General features: G+C 43.0%; 1 protein-coding gene across 4 annotated transcripts in view; it reads right to left on the bottom strand.

The window, feature by feature from the left end:
• Positions 1–16,423, bottom strand: part of ZC3H12C (zinc finger CCCH-type containing 12C) — a 49,069-nt gene extending 32,646 nt beyond the window's left edge. The window contains exon 1 of one of the 4 annotated variants that reach the window (XM_054225117.1): positions 16,052–16,423. Coding sequence is in view for 1 of the 4 variants with exons in the window: in XM_054225098.1 (XP_054081073.1) it covers positions 1,551–1,574 (24 nt within the window). In the remaining 3 variants the exon portion in view is untranslated. Of the gene's footprint in view, positions 1–1,550; positions 2,701–15,472; positions 15,734–15,753; positions 15,845–16,051 lie in introns of those variants that run through there. The other 3 variants (XM_054180745.1, XM_054225107.1, XM_054225098.1) reach the window with 3 other exon arrangements.
• Between the last annotated feature and the right edge of the window lie 256 nt (positions 16,424–16,679).

Raw genomic sequence — 16,679 nt, 5'->3', positions numbered from 1 at the left:
GTCACCACTATTTTCCACTAACAATAATCAGCCCCTTAATTCACCTTCACACAAAACAGAAATATATTCCTCAAAGGGATGTGGGCAAGTAGAGCATCTAATCTTTTAATGTGTATTCAGAATATTTTCCACTTACAATTGAGCATAAGAAAAGCAATTTAATGCAAATTTAGTTCAGAGGAAAATAACAAGGAATAAAATAGTGTGTCATGTGACGTAGCGTAACAGAAATTGTGTATTCTCAAAAGACCGTCAAAAGTTTCTGAAGATACATTCTAAAGTGAAATAGTTCAGCATGTTTTCACAGAGGCAGACTTTTTCTAAGCCTTATAAACAAAAAATGGAGAATATTGAAATCACAGTTTGTTGAAACACTGTCATTACTTGTCACAAACAGAAGTGCAGAGCTGATCAGAAAAGAAAAAAAAAATTAATGTATCAGTTATCCGAATGATAAAGATACTGCAACAATGCAAATAAAATAATGAATATGTAATAAATACCTACTGCTGTAGTTTCTATGTATTTAATTACCATTGTATTTCAGCGAGTGCTGTTGTCTGCATCATTCTATCCAACAAAGGAAGGATGTCCCATTGAACAGATTGGTTAATGCTCTGGGGCAACAGATGTCTACTGGAACTGCAGGAGACCAGCAACTGGTGGCCTGCCCATCTTCTGAAAACTTTCAATAGACTCATGCATATGTTCACACAATAGGGCATGTGGTAGAAATGCAAACCTCTTTTTAACCCTTTTATATGCTCTCTTTCCCTCCCAACTGATATATGAAGGTCTTTGTTTTGTTTTTTTTTTTTTTTTCTTTACGGGATCCTTGGAACACAGGCTCATGGAGTATAGAGTGTTTGTTCTTCAGCCTAACATCTGAACTCAAAACATAAAACAAAACAGATTAGAAACTTTATAAAAATAGCCAGGCTAGATCTGACACACTTACGAATAGCTTTCAAAGCACAAAACCTTTGACTGTAACATGTTTCCACCTGAGAGCATCCTAATGCTCTATCTTGCACTACAGTACCTTCAGACATCCCACAGTGGAGCTCTTCCTATTTTCACAAACCTGGAAATTTCATCCGTTGTATGGTATAATGGAAAAGTTCTTTGATTTTTTTTTTCTTACAGGCTTTTTCTACCAGTCATAAATTAAAGTAAATAATAGCTTATTTGCAAAAAAGGGTAAATACCTATAACTTAAAGTTGAAACCTCCCCTTCTCCCCAGGGGACTAGAGGAGAATTTGTTCTGTTGATGGCTACTGCCTACCATTTTCAAGTTCTTGGAAATACACCATTACCGATGTTTTTGAAAGTTCATTAATAGACTGCACTGGGTGAGATCATTGCTCTTTAACACACTTAGTCTTCAGACATAATTGTTTTTCTTCCCCTCTTTTTCCAAGATACACCCAAAGTGCGCAAATCTCCGCTGACACACACGCTAGCTACGTTGTCCAAATGCAAACTGATATGCTGAAACACCAGAAAGGTGAAACATCCCATTTCTGCAGAGAGAAGCCCATATACTTACGTTCACTGGAAAACACACAGACATTGGTTTCTTGTAGCTGTTCCAGAAGCAACTCCTTAACACGATTTCAGCTGCAGACTTCAGGCAAGCAAGCAGAACAATGAATGGACGAACAGATGGACCCGCGATGTCTTTGCTTAACCTATTACTGAGCGGACGCGGAGCCAATCACGACCCGCAGAGCTCACAATTAGTTGGCCGGGCAGATGCAAGGCAACCTCCCCACCCTGCATCAGGTTCGGAGGTTTCTAAGATAAGCAAGTTGATGTCATTCTCAGGGTCTGCCCCGGGCAGCATGTGTATTAACGAGGGGTGTGCAGCAACAATAGGCCATACAAAAGAGACTAGCAGGCAGCTGCTGTATGAGAGCCAGAGTCATTAGGGAGCAGGCTGCCAACAAGAAACACCTGGCTTGGGCAGACTTCAGCTTCTCCTCATTGTTTCTAATTCATGAAACAAAGAAAGGAATTATTTTTAAGTAGTAAAAGTTGGGAGTTCCTATTAAAATATATCAGTCTTATGGAATATAACCCCTTTACTATGGAAACAATAAGTTCTTTGTAAGGGAAAATATTAGAGAAATAAATCTATCAGTAGCTATTTGTGTTCCCCTTTTCTCGTTAGCAAAATTAATCATATTGGTACAAAGTGCAAGGCGGCATGAAAGGAGCCCACACTAAACACTGAAATGTATTCAGAAACCGCTTTCTGAATTTCCTGACACTTCTGAACATCAGTTGATAAATGTAATAAACTTGCATTTACACACAACTCTAACAGAGTACTTGTGAGTAATTCCAATGGAAGGTGAAACTGATTAAACTAAACCCACGTAATATTAATATGTGAAATAATGGATATTTTTAGGCAGTGGCATCGAAACATTAGGGCACTTGGCAGAAAGGAACTATGAACCACTCTTTTGTTCTGGAGTCACTCATATTTGTTTGCAACAGAACTTCTTTCCCTTTTATTTCACAGCTCTGTTCAAGACGCCAAGATCTTCCTGTCTCTTTGCAATGATGAAATATTTGAACAGAAGTCAGGAGCTAGGCCATAGCCATCTTTTTATTGTTTGTATTTTTTATTGAAGTAAGCTACGTGGAAACACAAGCTCCAGTCCACACCTCCCCTCCCCTCACTGCCCAACAGTTCCAACGCCACCAAGCCCTGCAACTCACATATTTAGCGATGTAACAGTAGTAAGGTTTGATGCCTGATAAAAAGAAAAAGTGAAGCAATGTGGACTTTCAAATAAAGTTGCCATTGCTTGTAACTTCAGTGAAGACAGCTCAGCACAGAGAAGGGGGGATTCTACATTTGCAAATGTTCATCTGAATGACTACTAGAAAAGTGTATTCACTGAACTTCACCATCATTACATGACTAAAAGCAATACTGAGAACCACAGAGGCAGCTGTCCTCCTCTGCTTGTGAGGACAGGCGATCTGCTGGGAAACATCTACTGGGACTTAAAAGCAAAAAAGAACGTGAATAGGTTTGAGTAATTTCCCAAGCTTCACGTGGATACTAAAGCGATTCAACATAGTAAATGAAATCACATACCATCATGCTATTACACTGATGCATTTATCATGTGCCCAGATATTAAGCCGCAAAGCAGAAACCCCAACTATAGTTTCACTGCACTGTCCATTAAACACTCCTAGGAACAACTACTAACACCACTATTTTGGAGCTTTTAAGTCGGAGGCAGGAGGAGACTCCTCACTAATTTCTGCCACTGTGAACACAAAGAGTGAGAGAAAGCTACCCACGAGCACAGTGGGATGCCTGATCTCCAGCACTGGATTAAGCCTCTTTGCAAACTGCGAATAAAAGCAGTGATCTGAAAAAGCTAATCAGTCCCTGCTGTGGTATTTAGACTACCTCAGTTGCTGGTATTGGATAATGTTAAGCATATTAAAACTTCTGTAGGCAAAATAAGAAGCCAGTCCAGTTCACCTATGTCCAAGAACTGCCCTTAAATGCAAGCAGCACCATTTGGCTAGTCATTAGTTGACTATCTTCCTGATTAGAGCCAGGCGCTTCTCTTGCGATACCAGAAATGCTTGTTTCAGCAGAGGACGCGTATGATACCCTTTATGTGCATCTGGAACAAATTGAGAACTCCATAGCACAGGATCGGTGTATTTAGGGCTCTACAAGCACAACTAGGGGAAGTGTATGATCTGGCTTCAAAATGTGCCTTAAAAATAAGGTTGTAAGACGTTTACTTGCAAAGATATGCTCCCTTAATGTCTTCTACGGGAACAGTGCCTCCCCTCACCCCCAACCAACTCTCCATACTCCAAGGGCATGTCATCAGGGAACCAGGTCTAAGCTTTAGTTGCAGAGTAATGTTCACGCTAATGCAACCCTGCAGCACTTACTATGACCAAAGTCAGAACAGATACAATCTGACGACCCATGCTATATTGTTTAATTTACAGAAAATACTTTATCAAGCTGTAGTTGCATGAATTAAGAAGATATTTTCTTCTGCACAACGTCAGCTACTTAAACCAGCTACCTGTTCTGGAAGCATCTTCTCAGCTCTTCCCTAAAAGACGTTGGGCTGCCCAAGGTTTACAGCGTGTCAAACCATCCTATTAAATCACAGGACATCAGGAAGATGTCCCTGCTCTTTGCAGGAGGGGCTGGACTAGATGTCCTTTAAAGGTCCCTTCCAATCCTAAGTATTCTATAATTCTATGATTCTTTGACAGAAAAACATTCGTGTTAAGGTTTACCTAGTACACAAGGCTTCCTACTGAGCATGTTGAGGTCAACAAAGAAACCTTAGTAAGAAAAACTGTGGTGTTCCCATCACATCTGTGATGGACTATAACAGCATCACTAGGAGGTACACAGTGTGAATGAACAAAGAGGTATTTACTTCTTGTGCGAAAACCTCCAAATCCAACAACCTGACTAGTTCAATCATCTCCTATTACTATTTCTAAAATACAAGGAGTCAGGTAAGTTAAATCCAGTCACCAAAATACAGCAAAAGTAACAGCTCTTCAAATTTCTGGTCTTGCAAGATCAATAAGCTATAAACACCTATTTTTGTGGCTCCCAGAGACCAGACATCATGTGCAGTGCTCACCAGGTCCCTAATGCCACTGAATTAAACAGCACAGAATCATGACTTGGCTGAAGATGATGGGCTAACTCAGGGACCCTGCAGTGGAAGATTTCCGAACGGCACCCAGCTAGGTGAGGGGACCCTGCAGAGAGACGGGGACCAGGGTGAACCTCTCAGCTGGGTGAAGGGTGGGAAGGAGAGCGTCCCCTCCCCCCCGCTGCCCAGTTTGGTATGAAAAGCATGCATGGGATGCATGGGAGGATCAGAAAGACCAAGGGAGGGAGAGTTGGAGCAGCTGGGAAATTCAGACAGTGTAGGCTGAAGATATTAGGGAAACATTACTATAAAGGAAAAAAAAAACACCCTAAAAAAAAGCTGCTAGTTCCAGCCAACTCTTCTTGTTTCAAACATGTTGAAAACAAAGCCTTATTTAAAAAGAAATTATTTTATGCAAGCACACAAAATGGTCATTCTGTAACTCAAGTGGTGTTATTGCAGCAATTAGAAAGACAACTTCTCCCATTAAAGCATTTAATTCTCTTTTGTTGCAGAATTTATGCTAAACCTCCAGTAATAAATGATGCATTTGCAAGAACACACTGCACAAGTTAAATCAATTACATACCACTGCATTTCTGAAATAGAGATGACGGTTGTATGCTACAGACAAAACTCACTGCTGTGCCATTGCAAAATATCCTACATATGCTGTTGGGCTTGAGGGAGATGCTTATCTTCAAAATTATGAGGTGGCAATACAACAGAAATTCTTCTTTGCCAGTTAGTATGTTAAGAGATGCAAACTATCTTAAGCATAACATTTTGAAAGAAGTTTACTTAGTTGTGAGGAATGGTAAGTGGTGCTCTAGGCTGTACCTACACATGGTCATAAAAACAAAAAAACCACCATCACTCTGCAGACATGCAGAGGAGTGAACTAAATGGCCAGTAAAAAGTGCCTAGAATTCAGAAAAACAACTGAGAAACTGATCTTATGACAAATATGAGTAATGCTTTGCTGACAGAATAAATAGCCTTTAAAAAATATTTAAAAAGGATCAACTACATTTTCAAATGCAGTGTAATTGCTCTGTAGAAAAATATGCACTTTCAAATGCATTAAAATAAAGCAGCAAAGAGTTCTTTCACTCTTTGAACGAAGACTCAACTGTCTGTAGCTATCCTTAAGATTTAAAAAAGCAGAGAAGCATTTTCCAGCGGGCCACCATCTTAAAAGAAGGTCAGAAGGTCTACAGTTTCTAGTTTAAACCCATTAGATCATCAGTATCAACTGCACGCAAGATTTGAGCAAACCATTGCATCATTTATCATGACAACCTCTAACATGTTTTTAAGAGAAGAGGAAAACCCAAAGTTTCATCATAAGTAGTGATTAAGACCAGGCTGGATGGAGCTTTGAGCAGCCTGGTCTAGCAGAAGGTGTCCCTGCCCATGGCAGGGGAGTTGGAACTAAATGATTTTTGAGGTCCCTTCCAACCCAAACCATTCTATCACTCTATTACTTTTTTGCTGACCACAAGTACAAACAGATCCAGTCTTTCCTTGTCTGTGGGTAGACAAAGGCTGTGACCACGAGCTGTTCATCATGAGACGCCGTGGTGCCCATCTGCAGCTGCACCTAACTGCACAGTTTGCCTACGTAAGGAGCCCAACAGACTTGAGCCATACCAGCCACCAGGGCGGGAAGCACAAAGCATCATTCTGCAATAACAAAAACACTGGCATCACTCGTCAGTATCACACTGAGAAGTTACTCTTGAAATGAAACACATTTTCTGAAGCAAGGACTTTCATTTTGAAAGTGAATCGTATCAGGGAAATGTTTTCCTTTATCAGAGACATCAGTAATTTGATCATTTCCCCAGTTTGGCCAGCGAAGGTTCAATTTTGCCACTACGCGTGTGTCCGTAGGGGTAGATCCTTTCACTCCCTCCTCTGCGACAGCCATGTGCAAGACCCACCCCATTCTGTGAGTGTTCCCTTAGGACTGTGGCCTCAACTACCATTTCCTGTATGAAAAAAACATATCTTTTTATTTTATGTAAAAATGCAAATATAAGGGAAAAATACAACAGCTGCCACCAGCACCAAGATGTAGCTCTAATAGTCTTTTTAGCTTTCTTTGAAACTGTGCTTTAATCCATCATCTTGTATTTGTTTCTGCCCTTTTTAGAGACATACGAGCCTAAAACATGTTAAGTTATTAAGAAAATTTTCCAGATTAAAAATCCTTAAAAAAAGAAAATAATTTAAAAAAGACCTGCCACAGGTTTTCAAATTCCAGTCTACAGACACCAAAGTGTCTGTCCTATTTTTACACACTTTGCCAAATAAACCAAATAAAATCCAACCTGCAGTTCAGCTACTTCGATCCTGGGCCCTCCAGCTCTACTGTCAGGTTTTCAGGCATCTGCAAGCCAAAAAACATTGAAAACCCCTGCCATGCACTAAGATCATCAACACCAGGGCAGCATAGAACGTGCTGCCGATTTCTGCAACAAATGGGGGAATGGTGTTTATTCTAAGATTATCACCGGAAGGCACTCTGTTTAATTTCTTTCTTAATTTTATTATTTATGAATTGAAGCTGAGACACTGAGATACAAAGCACTCTAGAAGAAAAAAAGTTTCCAGCAATACACATTAGATTTGATCTCTTCCCACTTCCAGAATGAGTCACGCTGTCTGGATGCTTTCTGAGCATGAAAATTTGAACTGTCTAATTAACTTTCCCTGTGACAATATTGGGCGGCCAGACAATGCCTACAACTGTACAAAGTGTACGCCGTCATGCTTAGCAAAGTACTTTTATTCAAATTTGTTCTGTCAGAAGAAAATCCTCTAACAAAACTAACATGGTTATGTGAAGAAAAAAAGTATTCTCTTCATTTAAATACAAATTTAAGAGACTTAGCTAGTCAACCTAACATCTTTTATCTCTGCCACAGACTATTATTAAGAATTTGAAAGGCTCGTCAGAGGAAAATAGGCCTCTCAAACTGTCTAGCGACATGGCCAGGTTGTGTTTCAGGTCATGCTGTTGGCAACAGAGCTCCATAATCTCTGGGGTTCCTGGACAGAGTTCAAGGTGTTGGTTGGACTCAGCATCGCCCTAAATGGCTTCACAGGCTTATGCTTATTTGAGAGACAATTCCTGTGCCTGTACCACACGGCTGCAGTTGTCATTTTGGACTGGAGCCTTCTGTGAGAGAGCTGCCAGCAGTGGATTTTCTGCAAGACTTTCAGCCTTGCCATTTACTCTCTACTGAGATGAAAGTGCCAAAGAATACGTTAAGGTCCATTTTTTTTACCCGGATTTAGTAAGTTAAGAATCAGGGAAGGCAGAGATGGTCACGCGGTTTGTCGAGACGCACTTAGTATATAATTATTTCTTACTTTCTGGGGAAGCTTTTAATAGAGCTGACAAGTAGCAACAATAGCCAGAGCTCACAGAAATTGGGTTACTGTAGCTGCAAATCCAAGTTAAAAAATTAATAGAAATAAAGTAGCTACAGAAGTCTACCTGACTACCTGTCATTTAGGTATGGCTTTTCTTCAGCACTGTATCCCTGAACTCAAGAGAGACCACCAGGAAGTCCCCATACTGAACTACGCACACCAGGCTTTGAAATCCTTGTATTTTATACTTTAATACATTTATACAGCTTGCCCACTTTTGTTTAATAACCTAACATATCAGAGACAAAGCACCTGTTAGTGATTTCACATAAGTCTTGTAGGTCTTCCGAGTGTGAGAGTCATTTAATCCTGAGTTCAGAATTTTGCCAGTTTTAAAGTAAAGTTAATTTTGCAGAACAAATTTCCTTATGTTTAGTCTCCCCTTTATGAATATTTTTTTCTTCCTTTTTTTTTTTTAGGTTGGAAAGCCAACTAGATTTTAGCCCTGTCAATACCTGCACAAATTTCTTCATTAAGGTTAATATTATGAGCCCTTTTTGGCCCCCAGAGCTCACATTTTGCTTTTCAGAGTCCCACCTTGTCATGAAGTTAGATCTGACAATGACAGATGCAGATGGGAAGACTTCATTCCAAACTGGTGATGCTATTAACATTTAAAATTAGATAATTTAGTTTGAGAGGGATGTCTGGGGGTCAGCTAGTCCAATAAACCCTCACTCAACATGGGTCAACGACAGTAGGTTGCTCAGTGCCTTTTCCAAGTTAACTTCTGAGCATGTCCAAGGCTGGAGATTCCACAACCCAGGCACCCGTCCCAGTGTTTACGGATCCTCACGGTAACATTTTTCTTCATCTCCAGACAGAATTTCTTCACTGTAACATGTGACTGCTGTCTCTTGTCCTTTTGCTGCATGGCTCCAAATAGAGTACTTTGTCTCCTCTGTACCCTCACATTATGCAGCTGAAGACAGCAATAAGATCCTGCATAGTCTTCTCTTAGTAAGGCTGAACAAATTCAGCTCTCCCAGTCTCTCCTTGTACGTGATGTACTTCAGCCTCCTAATCACCCTGGTAGCCGTCCACTGGATTTGCTCCAGTAAGTCAGTGTCTTCTCCTGTGCTTTGGAGACCAAAACTGGACACAGTGCTCCAAACGCAATCTCATCAGTGCCAAAGAGAGGAAAATGATCATTCGGCTTGATCTGCTGGCTACACTCTTGCTAATAGAGCCTATTTGGCCTTATTACCTATTTTTGCAATGTCATCTTGCACTTATCAAGGGACGAGGCTTTACTTTCCACAAAAGCATTCCATGTCAGCAGATGAACTAAACACTACTTACAATGCCTGCTGGAGGCATCTGTTTTCAGTCTGCCTGCTACAAATGTTCTCTCTCCACAGGTCCCACAGGCACAGCGATGAGCGTATTCAAGCTGTAGATGAACAACTCCAACTGCTCATGGAAGTATGTACAGCACAGCAAGAAAGATAAGCCTTAAGATGATGATGCTTGTTTTCACACTAATGAGTTTGCTTATCCAGGGTCTCTCTTGCAACAGCTGTACACTTCAAAAGGTAACCGACTTGTAACATACTAATGTCTGAAATTTAGCAAGGTGTCCGGTGTGAAGTAGAGACTGCTACCACAGCCTCATGACACTTTGGAGCTGACAGTTTATGAAACAAATCAGAAGGAAGACCATCACCAAATACTGAACAAAACCTTATGGAGAGACTGTGATCTGTAGATAGAAGATCTGCAGTTTTAATTCTCCCAATTTATCAGGCAAGGGTGGTTTACCAAGTTTCACTTATAACATAAGGAAGTCGAAACTTTGAATGAGCCCTGGTAATAAGGTCAAACTCCAGATAGTGGGAGTTTGTGAGCCATGCAGCCTTTTGCTGGAACCAGATTAAAGTCACATCAATGTATGCATGACACAAGATCTTGTTTTCTTCCACACAATGGCTACAATAAAAAGCTATTAACAGACAAGCGAACAAGTGGCTGTGGAAACAACAGCTGAAGCAGAAAACTCTGATTTTAATCTTTCAGCAGCAAGCATGGGCTGTAGCTCAGCAACAACTTCAAGAAACCCAGATTGTAATCCCAACAGTGACAGTTCCAGAAGCACTAATGAGTCCAACTCACTGCTTGGCAGGAGCGGCAAAAGCCCAGTTGGCAGCCCAGCAAGAATAGCAGCAGCAAACCCAGAAGCAGCTGCTACAGAGACTTATGAACCCAGGTGCACAGCCCTGGGCACTTGTACACCATAGCCCTTCCCTAGCCAGAACAAATCATTTCCAGAGGTGTATCTGGCATTACAAATAGTACGTATTGGAATTATTGCTGAAGGAGAAATCATCTGAGGTTTTCAAATCAGTTGAATGTTTTAAGGTGGAAAGGCCTTAGGGGATGTTGCTGCAAACTATGAAGCTCTCAGACCCTCTAAAGTGGTGATCTCCATGAAAGCACTGATGGTACTTTTTCCAAGAGAAATACCTGTCATCAAGGATGAGGCCATGCATTGATGCTGGAATGATCAGATAACTCAGTGATCCAAACATTAGCTTTACAGATGACAAAGGACTGAAGAGACCTGTTGAGTATCAGGGCACCAAATGTAATGGTGACTAGAAAAGCATGGAGATGAGGATTTATAGATATCCGCTACTTATGTTAACAGTTTGCAGAACAAAAGGAGACTAAGAAAGTAGCTTCTGTCAGATGAAATGCAATCTGTCCCTTTTCCAGTCAATCTTGCCAAACCACCAAGTTTCATTAGCCCTAAGATAAAAGGTCTAAGTCACAGCACAATAGAAATTTTCAGCTGATCGCAAAGTTTTCACTTCAAAGTTTGATGGGACTGATTCATTGATTTCACAACTTAACACATTACTTTTTACAGCGCGTAGGGGAGGATGGTGCACTCAAATGGTCATTTAGGAATTATCATGACAGTTTCTGTCAATTAGTAAATGACTCAAGGATATAAGACTCTTCCCAGCCTTTGAGCTTTACCTACTTGCAGCAAGCAGACTGCTTTGCAGGTATTTGCAATAACCTGTGTCACATTTACAGTTGAACACCTCCAGCTTCACTTCCCCAATCTCTGGCACTCCTCTGCAACTTTCAACCACCTCCCAAGACATTCCTTTCATACCAAAAGAAATTACTGTATTTCTTCCATTGGGAGGATTATTAATGTCCATTAAAGTCTCCTGCACTCCCAACCACTGAGTGTCTTGCTTTGTCTCTCCCTCCTCTCTCCCCACTCTCTTCTCAAAATATAAACTTCCTGTTAAGTAAAATCCCTCCTCCTGAACATAGCTTTAAGTTTCCTCACTATCCACCCTCAAGAAAACTGTAATTATAACACATTTTAAATACTTTGCATAATACTTTTGCACAAGTTTTATGCAAAGGCCATATTTATCCTGAAAGAACTCAGGGCCAAATCACTTTTGTCTAAAACAGAGGTGTATTTGTAAGCACATAAGAGCTTTCTACATTTAAAGGACAGCAGACCCTAGGACGGTCTAGCGTTCTATTCTGTATCTACCTACCCATAATCACACATATACATGTACGTACGTATGTACACATAAACAGACCTCTCCCCTCCCAGGGAGGAGGATGACATACGTCAAATTTTAATGTGTTACACTAACATCATAAATCAAGCAAATAGAACCTTAAAACGGCCAGGCAGTCAGGAGAGGTAGTCTGGCGTATGCTGTGAGGTGAGCCTGGAAGAATGATGAATCTTGCAGTTGCAGAGGGTGAACTTTGTTACTCCCCAGGGCAAACTTTGAAAAGGTCTTGTCCAGACCTTTCCAGTTGGGACAGCAGAAGCACAAGTCTGAGAATTAAAGTACTCTTTCAAAACGTTCTCATTCTGCAGCTGTGATTCAAGAATGAATGGAGCCTGAGTTTACCAAAAAGCTAAAATAATTCCTTAACTGGGGAATACAATATCCTGGCAGAATGGAAGAGTCAGTGTCAAGTGTCGGGCCCAGCACTACATACTAAGCAAAACAGAATTTGAATTTTTGGTAGTGCAATCTCAGCCTTTTACACAAGAAATGTGATCTACCCTGAAGTAATCAATCCTGATACGTGAAAGAGAAATGCCTAGTTCATCTAAGCAGAAAGCCCCAAGGTTATGAAAACCTTCCTCAATTTATGCTCATCACTAAATAACATGGTAAGGAACATACTTTTTGACAGAGCCCCAAGCTGCTACAGAAAAACATTTAAAGCTGCACAGCTATACACTGAAAAATATCCATACAGTATTTTTCTTCTCTAACTCTGGAGAGCTGCCTATTCCACAAGACACGAAGAGGAAAAAAATATGGAGGTAAAAGAAAAAATAAAAAAAAAAAAAGAGAAGGAAAAAAGAAAGAGGGGGAAAAAAAAAAAGAAAAGACGGGGGAGAGAAATGTCTCATAACTCTACCAGGAAAGCAATTATGAGCAGATTACAATTGATTTTCTATCTATGTGCTAACTGGAAATGACTACAGTTGGAGACCAGGAGGTACAAAAAATTACTCTGCTTCTCGTTACGCTGTCTCACCTCTGCTTTTGTTATATTCTACCCTTAACGTACAATTTAGTAACTACAATGAAGTAAGTGTCAATTCTTTCAAGCATAAAAATATGGGCTTGTTCAATTAATGGATGTCTTGCTTCAAACATATGGCAGACACAGTACATTTATTACAAACATTTAGCAAGCTTGAAGTCAGGAGGCATTTTAAACATAACTGCACGTAATAAAAGATATAAAGCATCACTATACAATAACTTCAGTCCGAGGACAGAAACATTTCAGCCTCTTCATAGAAACAACTTACTCCAGTCTTTGTAGAACATCTGTTTCTTATGGTATTTCAGATATAGTTTCCAGTGCCACACAACACAAAAATGAGGTGTAACCACCTTAATCACTAATAAGGCCGCTGGCTAGCTGCCATGGCAACAAACACTACGGAAATGAGTGAACGATGAAATCTCTCTTGAATAGCTTAAAAAAAAAAAATCCTATCTATAACTTCCTAGCTACATGTGGGACAGTGCTTCACAGAACAGCAAAAGCAGCAGAATAATATTTACAGAACAGGAAAAAGATGAGTTTTATGCCATAACCTTACACATCACACATTTTCTAACCTCCCTCTTAGTTACTATAACCCCCTCCCCCCATTCTTACTACTGCCACTCTCTTTCAATCACTTCAGTTTTTAAGAATTATTTAAAATACAGACTATTAAGAGATCCATGATTGGAAGCTGAAGCTAGCAAATTCAGATTAAGATCTGTTTTAATTAAAAAATAAAGTGCAACCAGTGAAAAAACTGCACAGACTTTACGTGTTCAAGGGCAGATTTTCTTTTTTTTAAAGTACTTGTTCGAGCCAGAATTATGGATCTGATGCAGAAAATACCAAACAAGATTTTGTGACTTCTATAATGAAAGAAGTCAAACTAAATCACGCATCTCCTTTCTATTGAACATGGAGTTGCTTAGCCATAGTCATTTTCAAGTACAACAAAAACTGAGCTGCACCAAGCAAGTTCCTCATCTCACTTCAAGCAGACTTTGAATTGTCTTTTTCCAGCTCACTTAAAGAGTATTTTCAACTGCACGTAAGATGTATAAGATCTCAGAAGAAAATCTCATAAGATTTTCAACTTACCTATGTAAAATTGAACAGCACATAGTTTCACCAAGTATCAAACTGAATCTCCAATCTTTTCAAGTCTCATGGACTGCAAGCCTAGTTTTCTTCAAAAAAACCCCAAACAGCTCTGGAATACCAATAATGTTTTTAAAGGCTGGTACAACCCAGAGAAGCAGGCAGTGAAATCACTCCAGCGGACTGTTGCTCAGCTCAGCAGTCAGCCTGAAATGCACAATCTACCCAGATGAGTCAAATCTGGATAATCCCTTCATGCTTTGTCAGGTTGAGCGTATGGGGTTTGCTTTTAAATTGCATACCTTCAATAAACTCCACTTCTCTTTGCATTTACATTATAAGATGACATTTTTTAAAGTGTGTTTTGATTTGCAGATGACTAAAAATACTGTTAGTGGAGCTCTGTCTAACAGGACCTCATAAATAATGACTGCTTTTTTAAAAGGATCGCAAATGGTAAGGGCAATTATAAGACCACTGAGTAACTGCTGCCCTATGGAAGTCTAGTGTAGTAATAGAGGTATAATAACCATATTGGACTAAAACCATAAATACGGCAAGGTTTGTGCAGAGATGAAATACCTTGAATTGGTTCAACTACCTCCATCAGGAAAAAGATTGAAAAAAGAAAGTTTTTGAATTCTCAAGACCAATCGGTCTAATTAATGAAAAAGAAGGGGGATGGAGAGAAAACACAAAAACCTTTCCCTATTTCCCTGAAAAAGTTACAAATGTGTTTTATACTGACATAAGAAATTCTCTTTAAAATGCCAACATGCTCGAATTTTGATCCTTCACTACAGTACACTCTGTTGAAGTGTAATCTCACCCTGGAGCACCACCAGACAGAAAATTTAGTTTGTTATGATTTATCTAATACGCTATTAGAAGAAGTGTTATTGTGAACTAACTGGCTTGCTCTATGGGCAAAGGCTAGGTGGTAAGGAGACAGCGGAAGAGGAAATACCCTTTGAAAACCCAAACATACTTGAATGGTTTATTTTCCTTTGAGATCAAAAGACTATGCTACTGCTACCTTAAGTCTGTTGTTAACTGCACAACTCTAAGAGCCGCAATTACATCTCCGCTTTGCAAACACAGACCAAGAGGACATGGGACACTAAACGAGACGTTCCAATACATCTGCTGTTGAAGAAGCGTGGTCTAGTGCTCAGCAGGACGGGTTTGCTTCATCCAGCTTTCAGCAAGACCATCCCATTAGGGCTGTTTGGTCCCATCAAAGCCACCAAACCAGCGTCGGGCACGGGAATGCCAAACAGGGCCCGGACAGGCTGCAGAAGGTGCTGTACAAACACGGCACAGCTGAGTTTCCTCCCCCGGGGACATGGTAAAATAACGTCACCGCTCCACAAATACAACCGTACATGCCCAGCGTTAACTCAGACATGCCTGCAGAATCAGGTCCAAAAACACAGAAGTGAGTGAAAATTAATTTTTAAGAGAAATTGCAACTTAAAAGCCACAGCTGGAACTGAAAGCGGCGCAGACAGTGCTTTTAGAGCTTCCTGCCCATTACGGTTTGGTTAAACAGAGCAAGCCAACTTATGCAGCCGGTTCTCTCACCCAAAGCGCAGAGAATAAATCACTGTTCTCACTGAATTATTAAAAAAAGCACACCCAAAACCCAAAAGTTAGCAGCAGAGGAACGACGGGGTAAGCAGAGTACCTGAAATAACTTTTAAATTCCTCTCAGACTCCCGGTACCGGCGGGTGTCCCCCGGGGCCGCTCCAGCTCCCACACGGCGGCGGGACCAGCCCCCCCCCGCCCCGGGGCTGCGGGGAGGCGCGGCCGCTCCCGCCGGCCCGGCCCGGCCCGCGGATCCCGCCGGGGTCCGCAGCCACCAGATCCAGGAAAACTTTCCTCGGGGACGGGGCCTGCCGAGGCGCGGGGCGGCCCCCCCCCCTTCCCGGGTGTGGCGGGGCGGAGGGACGGGGTCTGTCTCCTACCTCCCCGGGAAGCGCCGAGCAGCGGCGGCGGCGGTTCCTTTCCCCGGCCGCGCCGCGGCCTCCGCCGCCCGGGCGACCTCCGCCGGGCGACCTCGGGGAGGCGCCGGGGGCAGGGCCGGCGCCGCGGCCCCGTGTTGACACACGCGGCGGCTCGGCCCCGGCGATGGGCGGCGCCGGGGCGGGAGCGTGGAGCGGGGCGGTCGCCGCCGGCCACGGCCACGCCACGGCACCCCCTCGCCGCCATCGCCGCGGGCAGCCGCGCGCCCCGCCCGGGACCGGGCCCCCCCCAGCCACCCACCTGCAGCCTGCCGTGAGGAGGGCGGCCCGCCCCGCCGCTGCGGGCGGGAGGAGCGGCGGCAAGGTCGCCTTCACCTCGCCCGCCGCCGCCCGCCTCATACCCTCCTCATGCCCGCGGCGCTGCGAAAGGCGCTCCGCCGGGCCCTGCAGCCAGCCCGCCGGGCCGCTGAGGAGGCCGGGCCGGGGCGGGCAGAGCCGGGGCGGGCGGGCGGCACCTGCTGCCGGGGAGCGACGAGGCCTGACAGGGGGAACCGCCCGCCCTGGCGCTGCGTCGTGAGGGCCCGGCCCGGCCTCCGCAGCGGCCTGCGGTGGTGGTCGGCTGAGGGACCCGGGTCAGCGGCCCCCGCCCCGGGGAGGGGTGGTGGAAAGGCCGCCGCAGTGACACCCTCCCGGGACACCGGCACGTTAGTTACCGTCTGCGGCTGGGGCTAGAGGGGAGGCACAGCGCGGCCTGGGCGACGGGTCCTGCCGGCCTGGCAAAGGTCCTGCTGCCACCTGAGACAGTCTCCCGGGGCTTATGGACTGTCACTGCTCCAGTCTCCCCGTGCCTCGCCGCCCCTGGGCGTGCGGGTGGGGAGAGGGAGGCCGGAGAGCTTTTTTCCAAGGATCACAAACTCGGTCTGTGGCAG

The sequence above is a fragment of the Rissa tridactyla genome, chromosome 1, assembly GCF_028500815.1.
Source record: "Rissa tridactyla isolate bRisTri1 chromosome 1, bRisTri1.patW.cur.20221130, whole genome shotgun sequence".
Taxonomy (NCBI): Eukaryota; Metazoa; Chordata; class Aves; order Charadriiformes; family Laridae; genus Rissa; species Rissa tridactyla.
This window is presented reverse-complemented; position numbering and strand designations above follow the sequence as displayed.